The sequence below is a fragment of the Macadamia integrifolia genome, chromosome 8, assembly GCF_013358625.1.
Source record: "Macadamia integrifolia cultivar HAES 741 chromosome 8, SCU_Mint_v3, whole genome shotgun sequence".
Lineage (NCBI taxonomy): Eukaryota > Viridiplantae > Streptophyta > Magnoliopsida > Proteales > Proteaceae > Macadamia > Macadamia integrifolia.
This window is the reverse complement of record NC_056564.1, coordinates 726,158-747,511: the sequence shown is the minus strand read 5'-3', so window position 1 is coordinate 747,511 and position 21,354 is coordinate 726,158. Positions and strand designations below refer to the sequence as shown.

Sequence of the window (21,354 nt, the reverse complement as noted above, 5' to 3'; positions counted from 1 at the left end):
TATTTACTGATACAATACTTAAAAAGCATCTTAACAATATGACTTGACAAATCAGATCACCAATCAAATTCTAGATGCAATCCATCTTAGTTAGAGATTAACCAAGAAATTAGATACAATACTGGTCTGAGGTCTCCATCGATTTTGAGTTCGATCCCAATTCGAGTTGACTCGGAATCAGATTCAACCAGACTCAGTCCACTCGCTTAGAACTCAGTAGTTGAGAACAACATTAATTAATTAAGATTGGGGTGGATTGGTTCCAAGATGAATCGCGGGATGCCACTGATTTCTAAGACCTTGATTGACGAGTATGCAATAAAAATTGATGATCCATGGGTTAGATCATCCTAGCTAGTTATCCATTCAAAAATGTCATTCTTTTGTTTGTTAGAATGTTAATTAGGGTTCTGTCGATCCCTAAACTTAACCTATATTTACTCAAACTATTTTCACATCCCATGTGTCATTTTAAAAATTTTTAAAAATTTATTTGAAAGGAGGATTAACAAAGGGTCTCACATTTACCAATGGTCAACTCGTCAATTCATATTCAATAGGCTGAAAAGCACCAAATGTGATAGAAGAGCCTCAAGTAAAAGCTTGATGGAAACGTTTTTTCTTTTTGTAGAGTTCCCATAGAGAGAATCTGAGAGTAAGAAAACACAGAGCTTTCATCTTTTTATTATTCTAAGTTATTATTGAAGATAATGAAATTGAAAATTTTTGTGTCAACTATCAATGCTGGATAATAATCAGATCATAATTGATGATGTGACGACTACTGATTGGTTTATGGTCCTTAATCTCACTCTTAAATCTCAGATTTATTTTAGACTGAGAGATCTAAAATTTGATTATCAAAAGTGGCAATGCCAGTAACACGATTTGATTAATTAACAAATGCTTTTGCAGTATATCTTTCCTCATTATGATTGAGAAAAAAAAAACAAAACAAAACAAAAACAAAAAAAAAAAACAAAAACAAAAAAAAAAAAAACAAAACAAAAGAAAAGAGTAAGAATATAAAAACAAGTATCTTGTATCCTCTGCGTTCTTTTTTCCATGAAAAAAAAAAAAAAAAGAAAGAAAGAAAGGGTTTGTTCAAAATCAATCAGTTTCCTAACCCAACATGACCTGACCCTGTTATGGTTTGTTTTGATAGGTAGATAATAAAAATTAATTGTTGATTAATGATCGAAAGCTGTCTATTCCAAAGATCATATGGATGTGATTGTATTAAGTAATTAAACAATAAATAAATAAGCGATTAGGAACACCGGCCAATGGCAACTTATTGAATGCTGAGATGATTTGACTAGCTTTGCATTTACTGCTAATTAACACTGCTAGAAATTCTTAGAATTTGGATCAAATTGAACTCATTTTGAAACATCAGAATTTCATCCAAATTTTAGGGGAGATCATTGTTTCATTGTTTCATTGTTTCATTGTTTCAAGACCGTGTTTTAATATGCATCTCCATAATAGATTCTGCATCTAAAAAGCATGCATTTTGAAACTAGAAAATAGAGAAGAATTAAATTTTAGAATATGCGTTTAACCCAGAATCTATTATGACTTTCCAAGAATATATATTTCGAAAAACACATATGAAACATATTCTACAATTTTCTCACCCATCATAGCCTCCTCAAATATTAAAGTTTCTTGCAATGAAAAAGATTTTGTAGACTGGCTTGTCTAAAGCAAAAGAGGAATTGCTAGATTGGCACTTCCATCTGGATCGGGCTAAAGGATCTACCAACGAACCGGCCAATGACTCCGATCCACCCACTTTACCCAAAAGTTAGCCGAATGTATTAGTTGGTACTAGAAATGTTAGCAAAAGTGAATGAAAAAGAAGTAATAAGAAGTGAAAAGTATAAGGACACTTACCAATCAGATAGTATCTTTGAAACCCTATTTCGTTCAGAACCTCAGAAGTCAACCCTGATAACGCCTTCTGAAAACTGAGATCTATGAGATATTTTAGAGGCTGAAACCAATTCTTTAAAAAGAAGACTTTGTCCACTCTTTGCCTTTTATTTTAGAAATTTGTGACTTTGTCCCATGAACATGTCCATGAAGAGGAAATACCAGGGGAACACAGCCCTGTAAGCTGATCAATCCAGAATGGTCATTCTACTGGTCGACACACTTCCAAGTTGCACCAAGTTGTAAATATATTTTGGTTCTAAACTATTTAAAACTCTCCATTCTTAATACCCAAAATTCATCAAATGTGCTCTTTTTTAATTAACCAACCTCCCAAGGGGAGGGGGTAGGTGGGGGTGGAGAGAGAGTGAACTCGAGCTTGATTTCATAATTGAGATGACAAGAAAGTGGATGAGCCCCAACAAGTCAAGTCAAAACTCTTATAGAAATCAAAGATGAATCTATGCCAATCAAAGAAAAGGCAGTGTATCCAGCCAATCCTCTAGTTTTTCTTGTTAATTTGTTGCTATATGCACTGTCCAGAACATGAGACTTTGGACCTCTCGTGACTTAATGCATTTTCCCTGATCCAGGAACTATGCAGAAAACGAGAAAGGCAATTATTTCATGAAGGTTAGGTGAGATTGTGAGACTTGAGCGAGAGAGGACTTGTTAATTTGTAAGTCTTAAGATCCCTGATTCTCTCATGATTAGTTGCCTACACATTTGACTTCTTAACAATTTGCTTTAATTCAATACGACCTGTCACTATAAAGTTTCAAGGAGAATTCTGAGAGATTCTTTTTGAGGTTAGACTTATCAGGTAGGAAGCCCTGGGTGAGTCCTTGCATCCACGTAAAGCACTGGGAAGGCCAAGAGAAAAGTTGGGTTGCTAATCAGTGGCATCTGACGAAGAAATATTCCGAATCCATCTGCTCACTTCAATGTTTTAGTCAGTTAAGCCAGTCCAGAAATGGCCTCTTTCATCTAGCTTCAGGGTGATAGTATGCCGAATAGAAAGTGTTTATAACATCTTAGGATCCCTAAGGAAGAAATGATCTATTATAAAGAGTCATCAGATTAAGACAATACCCCAATTGTTAGATTGTTGGGATCAATTCTTGGATTACCATTGCATCCAAGGATTAATAGAGTATGTAATCATTAACAGAACAGTGGGTCGCACAGAATCCACCATTACAGAGTTTCTTGTTAGTTATTTGCTATCACCTCAAAAGCTTCAGAATTGGGTTTTGAACTCTCTCCCTTCTTGGTGGAGCAAGGTTGTAAATGGCATAAAATGTTCCTTGTGGTGGTCTCTTATTATGTAACTAAAGACTGAAGTTAGTGGGGATTACTTTGTTCGAGTGAAGGGAATCTTACCCTTGGTTTGCCAAATTACAGTGGGAGTTATAGCTCTTGTCCAAACACCAGAAATAGTCCACAGAAGAGGAATGCAGAACAGAAAACTTGGACATTTATGGGAGCGATTATCAGTGGCATAATTGACCGCAAATCTGTGAGAATGTCACAATAGAGTCGTAGGACTCTGTCATCTATTTACAAATATGTTTTGCTTCAACCGAAACACAAGAAACATACAGTGGTTCCATCTAAAGAAGGGGTGGTTCTGTATGTTGCTATTTTTCAATTTCTCTCAAAAACAATAAGATCTAAAAGTTAATCCATGGAAAGAAGTCCACAACCACAAGCAGAATCCCAAACTATGTACATATATAGAAGACTATTCTGTAGTGGGCAGTAAGGGGTCGGAAGACTGATAATTCCTTTTGGCTCCTCCGAAAGATGATAGGATCCAATAAGTAATGGCAGCAGAGAAGAAACTAATGAACCAGGCATTGTTGTAAAATACGACAAATTTGTCTGAAATTGAAGTCAAGATTCCAACCTTGTGAAGGAAACCTGGGATGACGAGCAAAATTCCAATAATCAGGGCCGTCATTGCTGCGAGATTGTATCCTCCTGTGTAATAGTAAGACCCAGTAGGCTTGGTCGAGTACAAATCATTGACATTTAAATTTGTGCGTCGCACGAGGTAGTAATCAGCAAGAATTATGCCTCCAATTGGGCCAAGTAGAGCAGAGTAGCTGACAAGCCAAGTATAGACGAAGCTCTCGCTCGATTGGAGGAGCCTCCAAGGCTGACAAACTATCCCCAGCAAAGCAGTGAGAAGAGCTCCTCTTCTGAAGGTGAACTTGGAAGGGCTGAGATTGACAAGGGCATTGGCAGGGGCGACGACATTGGCGGCAATGTTGGTGGTGAGTGTAGCGAGGCTGATACCAATGATGGCGAGAATCACAGTGAAGAACCCTCCAATCTGTCCGAGGAGTTGAATCGGATTCGAAATCACACGGCCAAATACAACTTTGGTGGAGGACGTGACGGCGAGGCCAACGAAAGTGAATGCGCCCATGAAGATGGGAAGCCCTGCTTGGCCAACGATCTGATCAGTCTGGGTCTTGGCATAGCGAGTGAAGTCTGGTATGTTAAGGGCAACAGTGGCCCAGAAACTGATATTAGCGGTGAGAGAAGGGAAGAAGAGGGACCAGAACTCGGAGGAGGAGAGACGGGAAGACAAGGAGAGCATGTGTCCCAACCCGCCAGCTTTGACGTAAGCCCAACAGAGGAGGGAAGAAGTAAGCAGCATCAGAACCGGCGCAGAGTACTTCTCCAGGTCCCGAATTCCATCAATACCCTTCCATATGATGGCCATCTGGGCCATCCAGAAGACAAGGAAACAGGCGAACTCAAGAGGGGAGGTGCCCAGCCATGGGAGAGAACGGGCAAAGGAAGCGTGCTTAAGGAAGGAGGGTAGGAGGAGGAAGATGGCATCGCCGCCAATCCAGGTTTCGATGCCGAACCAACCACAGCCAACCAAAGCGCGCAGGAGGGTGGGGACATGGGCACCTCTAATCCCAAAAGCGGACCGGGCGAGCACTGGAAAAGAGATGCCATAGTGAGTCCCGGGGTGCCCAGTGAGGATCAGCGGGACTAATAAGATAACGTTGGCAGCGACAACAGTGGCGATGCCCTGCCACCAGGCCATGCCGAGGTCCACAAGGCTGCCAGCTAGGTAGTAGGTTGGCACCCCCACCACTAGCCCCACCCAGAGGCTGGCCATCTCCAAACCGGTGAAGGTCCTCTGCTCCGGCGTCGTCGGCCTGAGATCATCATTGGTAAGGCCTGCTGTGTCCTTGTCATAGTAAGCCGAGTCTTGGCTTGCGGCCATCACCGGAGGAGGAGAGCATAGTCTTCTTCCTCTACTTCTATGGAGCAATTGAAAATGGTGGTGTTGATGATGGGTGGCACTGACTGCTAGATTGGTAGTTAAGATATGACTGGTGGGAAGAGAAAAATTCCCTGGCTGTGCTTTGTCTGCAGAGACGGGGGAGAGGTGGGGATGCAGATGGAGACGGAAACGAAGGCAATTCGAGACCATGATTGATGATTTCCAAATTTCAACAACAGAGAGATTCTCAGATGCTTAAAGCGGGTAGTGGAATTGAAAAATTGAAGCCCTTGCTTTGTGCGCGAGAAATGGACACATCGACGATCGTCCGCCCCAGAGGAGTAGGCCAGGATGAGGGAAGTGAAAGGACTAGTGGGATTGCGACTTTGGGTCTTCCGTCCGCCATAAGATAGAGAGGATAGAGACTAGAGAGAGCATGAAACTTTCTTCCAAGCCACGACGTTTATAAGATATTCGATTAAATAGCAATTGTAACTGACATTTGGGGTACCACTACCACAGGATTGGTGATCCAACGTAGGGGCGTCAATCCATCGGGTTGGGCCGGGCCGGTCTTGGTCAGGCCTAATCGGGCTCGGCCAATTTTTAAGGCTGCACTGTGAACGCCTATTTAGCTAAATGGGCTTAGCTAGCGCCAGCATGATACAGTTAATAATAAGGCCGATCGGTCTCAGGCTTTAATCGGGCTATCATAAATGGACCTTAATCGGGTTATAGACATATTTACTATGAACCGGTTTTAAACGATCCTCTTTAAAATTGGTCTCTTAAATGTGCTTGAAAAAGAATACTAATAAATGAGGCAAAGATTGGCATAACAAAGAAAAATATTCCATAGTTAATATGGATTAAGCCAAGATGGGCAAAGTAAATAATTACTTAGGTACTCAATCTTTAACCCACAAAACCCAAATCAATTAAACCATCTACATAACCCAAGTTTGTAAGTTCAAATCGATTTAATTATGCACAAAAAATATGAATGTTCATACAACAATTACCACCCATCTCAATTGTATATATCATATATCCTTAGAACTAAAAACAAATAGTATTAAAAAAAAAAATATATACAAGTAGTATTAAAGGGGTCGGGCTAGGTCGGCCTTAAAGGAGTCGGTTCAAATCGGGCTTGTAAGTGTGTTGGGCCTATCGGGCACCCGTTGGGTTAGGTGGCTGCACGTTCAAGCCCAACATGTTTATTAATCGGGCCAGTCTGGGTCGGACCATAAACGTGTCGAACTCAATCACGTCTACCAATGCAGGCTTGACACCCCTAATCCAACGTAAGTTGATGGGTTGACTTCCATAGCTTTTGGGAAGGGATCTCCAGACATTCTCGATCATCACGATCCGTGTACATTGCCTTTGGCCATTGTTTACCTTTCTACATAAGAGGGGAAAGAAGAAGAGGAATTTTATCACAAAAAATAAATAAAAATAAACATAAAAAGGAAGAAAAAAATCTCCAAAACACCAAAGTTGAATACTTACCAATTTTCATATGTCAATCTGCGAGAAGTGTAATGGGCTGAAAGCTTCCAAAACCGATAAATAATGATATTTTGTTTGTGAATAGAGCTACCAAGTGGCAGATTTTTGGGTCTCCCAATATCAGGACGTGTAAACGGTTGATTTTTTTTCTTTTTTAAATTTATTTGATGGATTATTAGTGGATTTGAATAGGTTTAGAGAGAAGCAAACCAGACACAAAACTTAGGGAGGCAGGGGGTCAGCCAATTAGACCAAAAGGAGCAGGATTGCTCCATATATCGGTAAAAATGGGCTAGTATGCCAAATCTGATATTAGCCAATTAGCCCATGTATCAATTGGGCTATGTTCAATAAAAAAAGGGCCAGTGGGCCAAATCTGATAATAGCCCATGTATTAATCGGGCAATGTTCGCAATTGGGCCATGAGAAATGAGAAAACATATTTGATAATGAAGCAATGGAGTGGAAATTTGATATCTTTGATTTCAGACAAGTCTTTGGTAGGTTCTGTTCAGACTTGAAAAAAAGAGTTGGTGATGGGCCATTTACAACTAACTATCGTCCAGCAAAAAAAGAACATGGGCTTTATAAAGGTAAAAGGACGTTATCAGTTAACCGTCTAAGAGAAAAAAGCCACACATGTCCAAACACTATTAACAGAATTTCTAAAAAAATAAAAATAAAAAACACTGTTAACAGAATTTCTAAAAACACTAACATAGACTACTAGTGGGGTCTTTACTCTTTCGGTGTGGTTGATTTTTGATAGGGAGAGTGGGCCAGTTCCCCCTTTCACGTCCTCCATTAAATCTTTTGAAACAATGGGATGAATTAAGAAAGTGAAATTGAAATTGAAATTGAAATTGAAATCGAATCGAATCGTTTACATCAAAATCGTAAAACCATTTAGTAAATGGTTCGATTTTGGTTTCAAATTTCAGGTTGATTAGCTAAACTAGTTGAAACCAAACTGAGCCGTTTAACCCGTTGGTTTCAATCGAATTGAAACCATGAAAACCAAACCGTTTAAACCGATCCGATTAACCCATTTAAAGATTAAATAAAGTGGTTGATATCATTAGTATCTCATTTGATTCAAAGATTGAGTGCTGCAAGCCTACAAATAATTCTAGAGGTAACTTGCTTATTGTTTGGAATGCCGATTAAATTAATCCAATGTTCTAAGTATAATATGATACAAATGCAATTTTTGCTTGTACCATGGCATATTAAATATATATTTTACAATTTGGAGGGGGGGGGGAGAAGAAGAAAATCTCTGTTGTAAGCATTATTTATTGACTTGTTAGATGCGCTTGAGACTATTTTCTATCAAAATATTTTCTTTTGCTTAGTTGTTCGGTTGTTTTAACAAAACATAATGGTTTGTATTTCACATTTTAAAGATTGAATCGTTTATCACCAAAAGTAAATTTTAGTAAACATGGGAATAAACTAGCAAACCGATTGCTAACCATTTAGAAACAGTATGGAATAAACCATAACAGAAACCATTTAAAATCGTAAAATCGAAACCGTTTAAAAGCCATGAAAACAGAAATTGTTTACTAAATGGTTGCGGTTTCAGAAAGTGCAACCGTTTAGTAAATGATGCGATTTTAATTTTAGTCAAAATATATATGAATCGAACCGAACCGAACCATTTCAACTGAAACTGAACCAATTAACACCCTTATGATGAATATTATTTGTCATATGTGATGGAAAAAACATCTATCTTATCTTTTCTTCTTCTTCTTCTTTTTTTTGGCATACGGGAGGTTGGTGTGGTATTTTTGTGTCAATCACAGAGTCTAGCTCAGACATATGTAAATAGATAGGATTCTTTTATTTTATACTTTCCTACACCCAAGTCGTACTCAGCCGTGTTGCCGTAGATAGGTGTTTGAAGGCAAAAAGGTATTTGACAGTAGGATATATTGACCAGAGACCCTTATTGACTCAAACCTTTATAGCATGGTTTCATACTTTCACTCCAGATCTTCATCTTCTGAGGTTAGCACATCTAGAAGGACTCAAGACTCAGTCCACAATTCTGAAGAAGTGGTTTTTATAATCTTGTAGTTGCCTGGACGATGTTGAGGCAATATCTTTATTGGGAGTGCCGGAGTGACAGGGATTACAACCTTCTATTTTAGAGATATCAATCTGATGCTTCCATTGTTGTCTTGATCTTCAATTTCAACTTAGTTTGGTGTTATTCTTCATTTTTGAATTCTCTCGACTTTAAAAGTGAATAGTGTTAGAGAAAATGTGAAACTCCTCCTCCTTTTTTCTTCTGATGAATTTATTTTATTCTCATTGAACTCCACTAGTCAATTGAACGAAAGAAGAAACCTCGATCTTAACTCTTGAGAAGTTCTCGAGGTCGCCTATGTGTGCCTAGCTACAGCTCCAAGTGCATCGATTATGGTAGATATCTCTCCCAGATGATAATTTCTAGCTCTATTCTACACATTATGAAACTCCACACACATTTACCAAAAAGGAAGTCCCACACATCAACAAAGAATAAAAAAATTAAAAATAAATTGTGTCTACTGACAAAAATACAGGTCTTAGATATAAATACTGTGTAAAAGAGAGAGAGAGAGTTGTGCTATAGAGCATAGATTGAAAGGTTGAAATGTAATGATAGGGATCAAACGACAAAAATGTGGGGACATAGAGTGCCGTGGAAAATTCCATCCTCCCTGCTTCTTTAGAGTACCTTTTCCCATATTATAGAAATGATTTCATCTAATCTGATTAGAGGGTTCCAACTGGATCCAATCGATGGCAAGTGCTGAGTAACTGTGAATCGAGCAAGGCCATACACGTAACGACGAAAGTAAGTATTGATTCGATCCAGTCGCTGCCAAGTGTTGAGCAGCTGTTAATCCAACAAAGCCATACACGTATTAACGAAACCTTGATAACTCCAAAAACCCAAATCCAAAATGCATTAATAGAAAGAAAAAAAAAAAAAAAAATAAAATAAAATAGGTTTTTTTTTTTTCAGATATATTGGACTGCATGTGTCCATATGCTCCTTTAGATCTTGATCAAACCAAATCTGCGTGCGTCATGTAATCACCCACCTTTATGTCATACCTAAGTCTCCTTTTAAAATCCACAACGTGTCTGGGACCTGGGTTGGGTTAGGTTAGCGGTGGGCGTCGCATACAATTTCAAATTATGGTCGTCTTGACTTTTCCTTTTTTTGGGGGAATTTCAAATCAAGTTTTCACTATAAACGAAGACTCAATGAAGCAGAGGAGAGAGTAGGCATCTCTACAGTGATCAACATAACATGGATTCAGCAACAAAGCAGCAGGGAGGAAGACAGTCGCAGCTTCTCTTCACCCCGTTAATGATCTCCGTGGTTGGAGTCATTGCTACAGCCTTGGCCCTCTTGCTCTACCATTTTATAGTCACCAGATTCTGTCTGCGATACAGGCGTGGGGCGATCTCGCAGTCACAGCAGCAAGGGTCCCAAGAAGCAGCGATGGGTGGGGTGGACGACAAGGTCCTGCAGTCCATCCCTGTTTTGGCTTACCGTAACGTCGTAACCAACAACAAGCAGCAAGGTGGGTTGTTTCGTAGGGATCAGAACGAATGCGCGGTGTGCTTGGGGGAATTGCAGGAAGGAGACATGGTTCGCTTGCTACCCACTTGTCGACATGGTTTCCACCTTCTTTGTATTGATAATTGGTTCCTCGCTCACTCCACTTGCCCTCTTTGCCGCTCTCCGGTGGTCTCTGTTGGGGGAGATCACGTCCTTAATTTTGCAAATGCCACCTCCACCTCCTCCGCCTCTCCTCCAATTGCCGGGATCGAAGAAGACCATGGGATCTTCCACCACGATAGCGATGCTAATAATAATTCGGTTGTGCCAGCAGCAGCAGCAGCAGCAGCAGCAGAGACAACCAGGCCAAAATCGAATGGATTGCTCCAACACTGTATGTCTCTCGTATTGCTTGCGGAGAGATCAAAACCACCACTGTTGCCTGTACAATTAAAGCGATCATTGTCAACGAATACTTGAGTAAGAGTTACGACTTACAAGTTGTTTGCGGACCATCCATGACAAAGTAGAAGGCTCTTCAAATTTATTAAACAATGCAACCGCCGAACGTTTGTACCTAATTACCTATACATGGAACAGGATATTATCCAAATTCCATTTTCCATGCCGGTTCACATTCACGGGGTATTTGGAGTAGGGATATATTTGGATGGAAAATTCGTATTCTATTAATGTTCATATCTGTTTAGAGGAATCAGTTCATATCCGATTCGTTTAGGTATGGGTTTAAAAATATAATTAAATAATATTTTATTTGGAAAAAAGGTTGCGGATGCCGCCCCCTTCCCCTGCACTGGATGGGTGTTTTGTGCCTATTTCTCACTTTTTCTCTTGAAATGAGTTTGATTGGATCCTCGTTTCATTTGGATATGAATATAAACATTATCTTGGATATACATGTGAGGATTTAATCTCATACTTTTCCCATTTGCAATAATTACAATGATGAAGAGGGATATATATGGAAGCAACTGTAAAAGGGGCAGGTGTTGGATCCTTACACCTACATCCATGTGAACGAATGTGCAGTAGATCCAAATTCCTTTTAAATGACCTCCTAGGCCCTACCCTTATCCCTCTCCCTATAAGTAATTAAACAAGAAATTAAATAATAAAAAAAGATTTATAAGAACATTTATATAATCCCTTTCAAATGTGGCATTTTTGCCATCAACTCTAATAGAGTAGTGGATTCAGCCCTTCGCCTTATTGTCTTCTTCAATTCTCTGTCACTCAATGCAATCAACGGAATCACAACAAAAAATCCATTTGAGGGAATCTCTATACAAAAAATCGATTTGTGAAAACTATTTTAATCTATTACAAAAGATTCCCAAATTAGTTTGAAAAACTAATCCCATGTGGATATGGAACATTATTATATTTGATTTGTTTTACATCCCTAATTTGGAGGAATCATAATGGACTAGTCTTTTAGAATGGTGATTAGCTCTCTTCTTTAATAATTAGGGCTAACCATTAAGTAATCGTTTCATCCCACACAGCTTGCTAGCCTCTCTCTTTTCCATGGGTGGAGGAAAATTTAATCCTTAAATGTAACAATAAAACTAGATTCATTTTGTGTGATATGCGAGGGCATTTAATGTTAGTTTAAAAACAAAAAAAGTTTTACCAAAGGGGGAAAAATGTCATCAAGGGTAAATATTTATTTCTCCCTAAGAACAATATCAATATATGCTTATAAAGTTACTCCATACAACCTAATGATCGTGGGATTAATTGCAGAATAACATCTCTGCAAAGTAGGGGCCATGTATATTATAATGAATGACAATAGTACCCCTCTAGTGCATGCCATCGCATAATGCCTCAGACTGGGCTGATCTTGGCCGGGCCAGGTCGGGAGATTGCCTCGTGTCCAGAGTCCAGTAGCAAATCGTTCAACCACTGCCAACGGAAATTCGAAAAGTTAGCCCCGCCTTCCGCTCCTTCTCACACACAAACCCACACCCTCATTTTTACCCCAAAAAGACCCATAACCTCTGATTATGAGACTGAAATTAGAGAAATTTGACTATATCGAAAGAGGGAAAGGGACCCAAACCCATGTAACAATAGAACAACGACCAACACCTAATGACTTCTCTCTCTATCTCTCTCACAATGTCGTCGACTTCAACGGCAATGGCATCCCGGCGTATCCGGCAGCTGCAATCCCTGCCGGAAAACGGGACATGCGTTGATTGCTCGCAGAAGAACCCACAGTGGGCGTCGGTGTCCTATGGAATCTTTATGTGCCTGGACTGTTCTGGTAAGCACCGGGGCCTGGGCGTTCACCTGAGCTTTGTCCGTTCCGTGACTATGGACTCGTGGTCCGAGCTCCAGCTGAAGAAGATGGAATCGAACCCAGGTGGCAACCAAGCCCTCAACGCCTTCCTCAGTGCCCGTGGCATCCTCAAGGAGACCGACATTCCCTTGAAATACGGCTCCAATGCCGCCGCTCTCTTCCGCGACAGGATCCAAACCCTCGCCAACGATCGCCCATGGCAGGAGCCCCCTGTCGTCCCAGAACCCATCGACTCCCCCGCAACCTCCTCCAAGCCAACCAAGCATCTTAATGATTCCGTCTCCGACTGGCATTGGTCTGGGTGGGACGACTGTGGCAGCCGCGCTAACGATAATACTAATAATCTTCAGAATAGTATGCGGAGGAATCAATCCGTTGGGAATTTCAATTCCAGGACGAACACGAATGTAGGTACTGGAGGAGGGGAGAACGGTCCGAGCCGGTCCTGGTCTATGGAGAATATCAATGGGAAAGTGCAGGCTTCGGCGGCGAACAAAGAGAGCTTTTTCGCTAGGAAGATTGCGGAGAATGAGGGGAGACCAGTGGGCATTCCGCCTTCTCAAGGAGGAAAATACGTTGGGTTTGGATCAACTGGGACTGGGACACGACCAATCTCAAGGACCAGTTCCCATGGGGATACGTTTGCGGATACTGTTTCAGCGGTTTCGCAGGTAACCTTCTGATCTCCGTATTGTTCTACCCAAACAGGGGAAATTTTGAGTGTTAATGTTTGAGCCTTACAATTACACCGAATATTAGTTGTTTTAGACAAAATATGCTGCAGCTTCTGAATACTTTTCTTTTAGTTACCTCATTGTGGTAGGACTGCTTCGGTTCTTCTGTTGGATAACTTCAAATTTGAATTCTGGCTCAACGTTTAGATTTTGTCTGTAGAGACGCACTTCCATTCAAATTGCAAGGAGCCACAATCTCTCTTTAACTAATTGCTATAGTATATATTCAACGATCATTTATTCTATAGATAATGGTGCTCCTAGGTACTTGCCTTTTGAATTTTCTTGTCCGCAGCAATCTCAATATGATTACATTCGTTTCAAATTGTAGATCATATAACTTCATTTCTTGGTTAGAATTCCAAGATGGTGCTAATTTAATTCCATTACAAATGCGATAAAAAATAAGTCTGATATGTATTCCATCTTTTGTTTGTTATGAGAAATTAGCAATCTGATTATTATAAATTAATGGCTGAACCTTTGCATGCATGTCACATGGATTTTATTAATGTATCAACACTTTTAGTAGAATCTGCATCTGAGGCACTAGAATTTTTGTGATATTTTCAGCATCTAATTCTCCCTTCATGAGTGAGGCTAGGAAGGAGATGGTGGAATTCAGGTTTGAAGATGTGCTTCTGGACTGCCCTAGAATTAAATGAAGAACAGTGTAGCGACAAGCTTCGGAAACAGAATCAACAAAATAAAGATACTGAACCGGAGAGGCTTCAAGAAAAGGATCTTTAGGGGCTAAAAGGAGGTTAAATGCAATGGTTTTGAAGGGAAAGAAATTAATTGGAGGCAGAAATCCATGCACTGTGGCTATAGTCAGGTGCAGAGGCTACTCTTAAACCTATGCCAAAATAGGAATCAGAATCAACTACATAAGTAGAATATAAGATGACGTCTTTTGTGGAGGAGAGAAATAAGGTTGGCAATTGAGATCTAGAATGAAGAAGTATACAGATAGAGTGGCCTCTTATGGTTATCACTAGGTGGCTTGAATTGGAAATTCTTATGAGGAAGAGGAGCAATTGGGCAAAACTTTCATAAAAGAGATCATGGACAAGGTTGTAACTTCTAACTGCAAACCAAGGGGCTGTTGTCAACGTTTACTGTTGTTAAAGATAGCAATATCACAAGAAAGTAAAAGGTGCAGAGGAGTCCCTTATTCATGAAGGGCAAGAGCATCTGCCAGCAAAGTTGAAAACCCTTCTTTTAGATTAATCCATTGTTTAGATTAATCCTGTGATAAAACCCATGCAAGTTGCATTCCCACAAATTCTCTTTTCTTGACTCAAGCTTTCTTGAGGAAAGCTCTTGGAAAACACACTAATTCTATTAGTGGTTATTCCTCCGGTTTTTAGAAGATTGGAGTTTGTTGTTTGTTGTAAATGAAGTTAAATCCATGATTAAAAGAATCCTTCATCTTCAAATTCTCTTATCTTGGGGATTTTCAGCTCAAAGTAACTAGGGATTCGGAATGTTTTTCTTTAAGGCATAGGTGAATTTATACCGGGTCTTTTTTCTTGAACTCCCTTCTAGAACTAGAAGATTCCACATGGTGATAAAATAACTGAGAAGAAGCCTGTTATCTTTTCTGATCTTGTAATGCTGTCCTTTTGCAATTCTTCATCGAAGTTATTGTATTTTAGGAATCTTGAAAAGTGGATTCTCTATAAGAACTTCAGAGAGGATCCTCATACTACTTGAGTCTGATTCTAAGAATCTATGTTGCAATACATGGATACAAGTGTTAGAATCTGATTAGCCGTAGTTGATATTTTCTTTATTCTTCACCTTACATCTCATGGAGATCAAATTTGGATTTGCAACTCTGCTGATTGTCTGGTTAACTACTAGAGGTTAGGCTGTAGCTCTTCTTTGTGAAAAACAGCAGTGCTCCTTCGGAAAAATGAGAGTGTTACGCAAACATATTAAGGACATGGAACTTGTACATACCTTTCTTTTTTGGGAAAATTTCAATGGTTCCATTAAAGTCTAGTTATATTTACTGATAATCTCTTGTGAAATACTTTTGCACAACTATACCCAAATTCATAAACTCACACAACACTTCTTCCCCTGCCTTATTTTGAAATATTGCCCTCCCTGGTATGCTAGCGAATGATTCTCGGAAGAGAAATTTTCACAAACCAAAATTAGGGGGAAAAAAGCCCCCCTTTCTCTCTCTACAAAATGAGTCCATTCTGATTTAAAAAGTAGAACAATAATAAAGTTGTGTAAATGAATGCCAATCACATTCTACTGTAAGGAAATAACAAGCCTAACTAACACCTAATAAACCATGGGTTGCTACCATTTTAGACTGCTTTTGATGGCAAGTTAGTTGTCTTCTGCAGGGTGCTCATTCCTGATAAAAAAAAACTTTTATCATTTTCGGTTAGGAGCTACAGGTGAAACTAATGGTATTTTTTTCTGTTGCACTGTGCTTACTAAACTAATCCAATAAAGAAATGATCTTCTCTTCTTCTCTCTCTCTCTCTCTCTCTCTCTCACAACTTGGGGGTTGGGAGGAAAGTAGTTTCCTATTTTCAGTTTCTTTTTTGACGTGTTTGAACATCTATAGAACATTTACATTTCATATCTAGGTGTGTGCTATACACAACAACCATATTCTACACAAGAAATCTCTCGTTTTCTCTGAACTCATTTATTGCATTTTTTTTTGCTATTATTTTTTTCAGGGCTTTGGTCAATTGTCTTTGGTTGCATCGTGTGCTGTACAGTCTGCAGCCAGTGCAGTCCAAGCAAGCACCAAGGAGCTTACTTCAAAGGTAATTTCTAATATAGATCTTTCCCTTGTGTTTGATCATTGTTGTCAAATTTGAACACAGTAGAGTTGACTGCGTATAAACAAGTTGTTGACTAGTTTTTTTTTTTTCATTCTGCCTTTAATTTTATGAAAGTCAAAAGATTATGACAATAAAATCTCATTATAATATTTTGGTTTAGGAAGAATACCTTTTCCACTACACCTATTTTTGCTACATGGAAGGTAATGTGGTCATTCCAACCGTGGGATAGAGAGGACATGATCTGGATAATCCAAAATTGTCAAATTTCAGAGCCTAATTCAATTAAATATGCACCTCTTTATTGGCATGCATCCCATGTACGCCCATGGACACTTATTCATACTCCGGCTCTACTGTCATTTCTTTGGTCTCCCACAGTAGTAATTTTCAAAGCTCTATTTTGCGACTTGAAAAAATCTGTTTTCGCTGAAATGTGAACGTGTAAGAAGGGGACCTAGGTGCTAGGGGTCTATCTGTACCCAAAATTTGGCCCCCCTTGGAGATGCCATGAGTCAGAACTACTTGCCAGTCTACATATTTTTTCTAGACCCACCAGAGCAGGAATCCCATGCTTTACTATTATACACTGTTGTTTACTGAAGAAATTAAAAACTCAACAGGTGAGAGAAAGTGGGTATGGATATGATGACACTGTGAATGTGGTGGCTCTAAGGACCACAGAATTTGGACAGAAGACTTGGGGAATTATGAAAGATGTAATGACCATGGCATCTCAAAAGATGGAGGAATATGCGGGAGATGAAATCCAGAGAAAAGCAGAACAGTATGACCCCTTAGAAGTGAATTGGACCACCAATGGTAATGCCAAACATGATCATGGTGACACTAAAGGTGCTGAGGGATCTTTTAAAGGATGGGATGACTGGGGATCGGACAGTCCAGTATCAACTGTTGGCAAAAGAGATGCTGAAGATTTGTCCAAGAAAGGCCAGAGTGATGAAGTTTGGGTTGGATGGGACTGAGGGAGGAACGATCCATGTTTTTAGGGATTGTTTTGGGACAGAAGGGGATTGGGGAGGAGTCTTTCTTGAAGAGGAACCAAGAACATTTTTAGTCATTGCCTACCTTTCTTGTTGCTGATGCTGCTCCATTTAGAAAGGTAGGATTACTGATACTTGAAGAAACTCAGAACTCTGTCCCTTAGAATAAGATGGTTTCAGAAGTGGAAGCACCCCATTGTTACTTACACATCTTGTAAATTGAACAAGTTGCATAGTTCTACCCACTCTTTCATTTCTTTCTCAATTTTGTATATTTTTTCATTCATTTTTAATGCGGTGTAAATATTCATATCATACTTTTTATATTGTCCTCTAATATAAGTCATTTTCTCTGAGGTGTGGAAGAACTCAGGCCAAAACTGATATCATCTTGATCCAGGTAAAGTGTGCAATAGGTTCTGTTGATTGAGATAGAAATACATGTTTGTGTTGTATATCATATTTTTTATGTATGACCTTAATGTAACAGAGAAATAATGAAATTTAAGTATAATGGCAGAAATAGAGTTTTTGCAGCTTAGACTATGCGGGTTTATAGTTTCAATAGTTTTTCGTCTGTGGTTTGTATCTTTTCACCATGCAGTAGTGTGGTATGAGAAAGAAAATCACTTATGTCTTTCACCAAACCATTTGCAAGAACTGCGAAACTGCAACTGTGAAGAATAGGTGAGGAGACTCATTTGGAAGGCTAAAAGAATTGTCCATATTTGACTGGGAGAAGGGACACCGGATTTTAAAGTCTTGCAGTCTTACTGGTTTAATAAAATTGGGAAGGACACTGCCGGAAAAAAAGAACAAAAGATTCCCACACCGCCAGCTTTCGTTTGATCCACGGGAAAGCCTTCAGTCAATTCCCCCGATGAGATCGTTGTCAAAGTGGGTACTCCCAAAACATGGGCTGCATGCATAGTATGACACTCCTTGTCTTCCTACAATTAGGTTAGATGTTTGTCTGGAATGACAGTGGATTACCAAAGAAGATTGTCTAGCATGCGGCATAAAGATCGGAATTTATTATTTATCTGTAGCTGATGTGCTACCACACTTCATCAACCTCGTCACTCTATCTCATGTGAAGGAAAAGCTCTTTGTATCGTTGTCTTATGTTTACTGGGTTTTCGGCTTTTTTACTAGGGTTATTAATTTTTTCTCCATTCCTTATCCCTGCTGGTCTCATCAATGACATATATAACAAGACCTTATATCATTCCTTGATTTCTGAACCCTATTGTGTTTGAAACATCGTGCTTCACATATCTTTTTCATGGGTATTGTGTTTGAAACATCGTGCTTCACATATCTTTTTCATGGGTTTTGACTAGTTTGTATTCAAACCGTTTCCATTTTATTTTAGTTGAATGAAATTCTATTTACCCAAAAAATAAAAAAATAAAAAATATCCCTAGACTCCCTACTCAATGTTTCTCCATAATAACCCTTCCAAAACCTGCGCATGGATGGACGGAGGGAACCCTCCCCTTAAAAACATGAGAATTATCTGTACCAGTTATATTAAAACCCTAAATGACCTCATTATCCTTCCATAAATGAAATCTATCAGTACTTGTTTCATAAGACAAAATTCATGATTACAGATTTTTTTACCACTCTTCAAGCTCAATTGATATTTTTTGATGATCATGGTTTGATGCTTTAAAATCAGTTACTCAAACCCTCTACCATTTTCAACACCGAGAAAAACCCTCCCATTTAGTAATTACGTTTTGGGATAAACAACGGTACCCTTATGTTTTTCATAAAATTTTATTTTTTATTTTTACATGAATTTGGTTCGGTAGTGGTTTTAAAGTTGTTTAGTCGTAAATTTAATTTTAAGTTTCTTTATTTGTCTTGTAAAGTCGTAAGCAGATGGAACCTTCCTGATTTCGTGACATATTAGTGAAATGAAAGGTGTGAAAAATCGTCAACCAAATTTGGCTTCCACCAGTCGAAACTCTTTTTTTTTTTTTTTCTGAACCCATTTAAGATCCGTTTGGCAGTCAAATAGTCCAATTAATTCTCAATTGTAACCCTTGGGCCCGATTAGTACCTTAAATTAATAGGAACTGGTAAACCTGACCGAAACAGACTAGGCCGGATCAGTTGACACCCCTGAAAAGAACCAAGAAAGAACCCATCATCCACTGTTCATCATCTCTACACTTCCCGAGTCCATTATTCCAACATCCAATAAAGAACCCAACTCAATTGAAAAAAAAAAAAAAAAAAAAAACAGAAAGTAGTGTTCTCCCGGCTCGAGCAGAGTCGGATCACATTCTTTATCTTGATTCTTGCATGCATATGTAGTATGTACAAAGTATGAGAGAGAAACCTCTCCAAATTACAAGCTTAAAATCTCTAGTCTATACTTCTCAAAAAGAGTATCCGCCTGGTCTTATGTAGTACACAAAGTCAAAGGCCATGAAAGGGCAAAAAACAGAATGAAAAGGGTGGCTAGTGGAGCTTGCAGGTCAGTAGTAAGTGGTAATTAAGTGGGTATGTGGCCTCCTGCTACTAGGCTAAGCTAGGACCTGCCGGATGGTCGTTTGGAGAGGTAGGCGGTGACAGCTTTGGTTCCCTCGGAGATGGCGTGCTTGGCGAGCTCCCCAGGCAAGATCAACCGGACGGCGGCTTGAATCTCTTTGGAAGTCAGCGTCTTCTTGCCAATGTACTTGCACAACCGGGAGGCCTCGTTGGCCAGCCTTTCTAGCATGTCGTTCATGAAGCCGTTCAACACTGTCATGGACTTGGACGATATGCCCAGATCTGGGTGCACCTGCTTTAACACCCTGTACAGATACCTCCTGAATTCTACCCCAACAACACTCACCCCACTTCTCCTCTTCCTCCTCCACTTTTTTGTTCCATCACCCTCACCCTCGCCCTTTGGTGGCCTTCCTTTCTTTTTTGTTCCCTTCCCTTCATTCCCAGGTCCAGCTTCAGGGTGCGACGCCTGCTTATTTTCCTTTCTTGAAGGAGAATGAGGAGGAAGCCCACCTAATTGTCCTTTAGGACTATACTTAGGCTGGTTCGTCTCTTCTTCAATGTTCTGGTGCATTGCTTTGGTGAAGACATGTAGTTCTGTGGGGGTTTTGATGCCAGTTGTTACCACAGCGACTTCCAAACTTTCTTCCACCACTTTCGTTGTCTTCACGGTATCCTTCTTCGTACGCCTTGGAGCCATTATTTCTCTTCCGAATCAGACACAAAGGAGAGAAGTTTCTAACTTTCTTTTTGGAAAACTTAATGGAGGTTTGGGGGGCCTCCTGATTGTGTCGACACAGAGACAAGAACGTGTAGCCGTTGTTTGCCACATGGTAGGAAATGTGTCAACATGACTTTGAACGTAACGGCTACGTGGGTATATATTGTCAGAGTAACACTGCCAAGTGGTTCCAGTATTCCAAAGCCAGCACTCGCTTCAGTTATTCAAACTGATCTATATTTTGTTGAGTTTTGGTCCGTTGATTTGATATTTGGGCGTTCTTGACTCTTCTTGAACTTGATTGAAGTGTTGCTGGACAAAATATCTCTAATTATAAGGTTGTTTAGGGGAATTTACGATCACTCTCCTTACACTTGGTTAAAACTCTTATTTTTTGCTTTCTTTCTGATATTTCCTTGCTTTTGAAATTTTACTCTTTTTTACCTTCCCCTTTTTAAATACCCAAATTACCCCTCTTTCTTACTTATAACCTATTAAACATTTTTCAAATTTTTTTGTTCAAAATATGCTTTCATTAATAGAAAACAATCAAACTAATTTGTCCTTCTATTATTACTTGATTTAAATATTGCTCTTTTGGCTGAAACTCAAACTCCTCCTTGACTCCCATATCATTATTTTTATTTTTTATTTTAAATGCATTAGTATTGAGTCACTTAAAGATATTATTTATTTATTATTATTATTTTTTTTTTTGGTCTTATCCATCATCAAGGTCATTGTTCATTTATTTATTTTTTTCTTTCGTCTCATCCATCATCATGAGTTTACTAATCTATTTTTTTTTTTATTGGTATTGGCAACTCATACCAATTTGGATCGATATCGAATTTAATGTTACATTCTCCGTATACATTGCAACACATGGTCTTAGGTATTAAAAAAATTATAAAAAATTTGATAAAAATATTGGGTTTGTTTTGTTCTCAACCAATACTGAAATGGATCAC

General features: G+C 39.2%; 4 protein-coding genes across 5 annotated transcripts; 2 read left to right on the top strand and 2 right to left on the bottom strand.

Annotated features, from left to right (window-relative positions):
* Positions 1 to 3,464: 3,464 nt before the first annotated feature.
* On the bottom strand, positions 3,465 to 5,615 carry LOC122086039 (purine-uracil permease NCS1). The gene has a single exon (XM_042654724.1). The coding sequence runs from the start codon at positions 5,396 to 5,398 to the stop codon at positions 3,683 to 3,685; it is 1,716 nt and encodes a 571-aa protein (XP_042510658.1). The 5' UTR covers positions 5,399 to 5,615; the 3' UTR covers positions 3,465 to 3,682.
* A 4,371-nt stretch (positions 5,616 to 9,986) lies between these two features.
* Positions 9,987 to 11,023, top strand: LOC122085457 (RING-H2 finger protein ATL52-like). The gene has a single exon (XM_042653898.1). The coding sequence runs from the start codon at positions 10,017 to 10,019 to the stop codon at positions 10,749 to 10,751; it is 735 nt and encodes a 244-aa protein (XP_042509832.1). The 5' UTR covers positions 9,987 to 10,016; the 3' UTR covers positions 10,752 to 11,023.
* A 1,304-nt stretch (positions 11,024 to 12,327) lies between these two features.
* LOC122086174 (ADP-ribosylation factor GTPase-activating protein AGD7-like) lies at positions 12,328 to 18,341 on the top strand. 2 transcript variants are annotated; one of them, XR_006142347.1, is made up of 4 exons: positions 12,328 to 13,271; positions 16,046 to 16,135; positions 16,777 to 17,557; positions 17,762 to 18,341. XR_006142347.1 is itself a non-coding variant. In XM_042654905.1 (3 exons), exons 1-3 carry the CDS (start codon positions 12,390 to 12,392, stop codon positions 17,137 to 17,139), a joined length of 1,335 nt encoding a protein of 444 aa, XP_042510839.1. In that variant the 5' UTR covers positions 12,328 to 12,389; the 3' UTR covers positions 17,140 to 18,341. The 2 variants fall into 2 exon arrangements, 1 of the variants encoding a protein (XP_042510839.1); XM_042654905.1 differs by having other exon boundaries at positions 16,777 to 18,341.
* Positions 18,342 to 19,407: 1,066 nt separating this feature from the next.
* LOC122087467 (histone H2B-like) lies at positions 19,408 to 20,660 on the bottom strand. Its single transcript, XM_042656619.1, has one exon. The coding sequence runs from the start codon at positions 20,360 to 20,362 to the stop codon at positions 19,703 to 19,705; it is 660 nt and encodes a 219-aa protein (XP_042512553.1). The 5' UTR covers positions 20,363 to 20,660; the 3' UTR covers positions 19,408 to 19,702.
* Between the last annotated feature and the right edge of the window lie 694 nt (positions 20,661 to 21,354).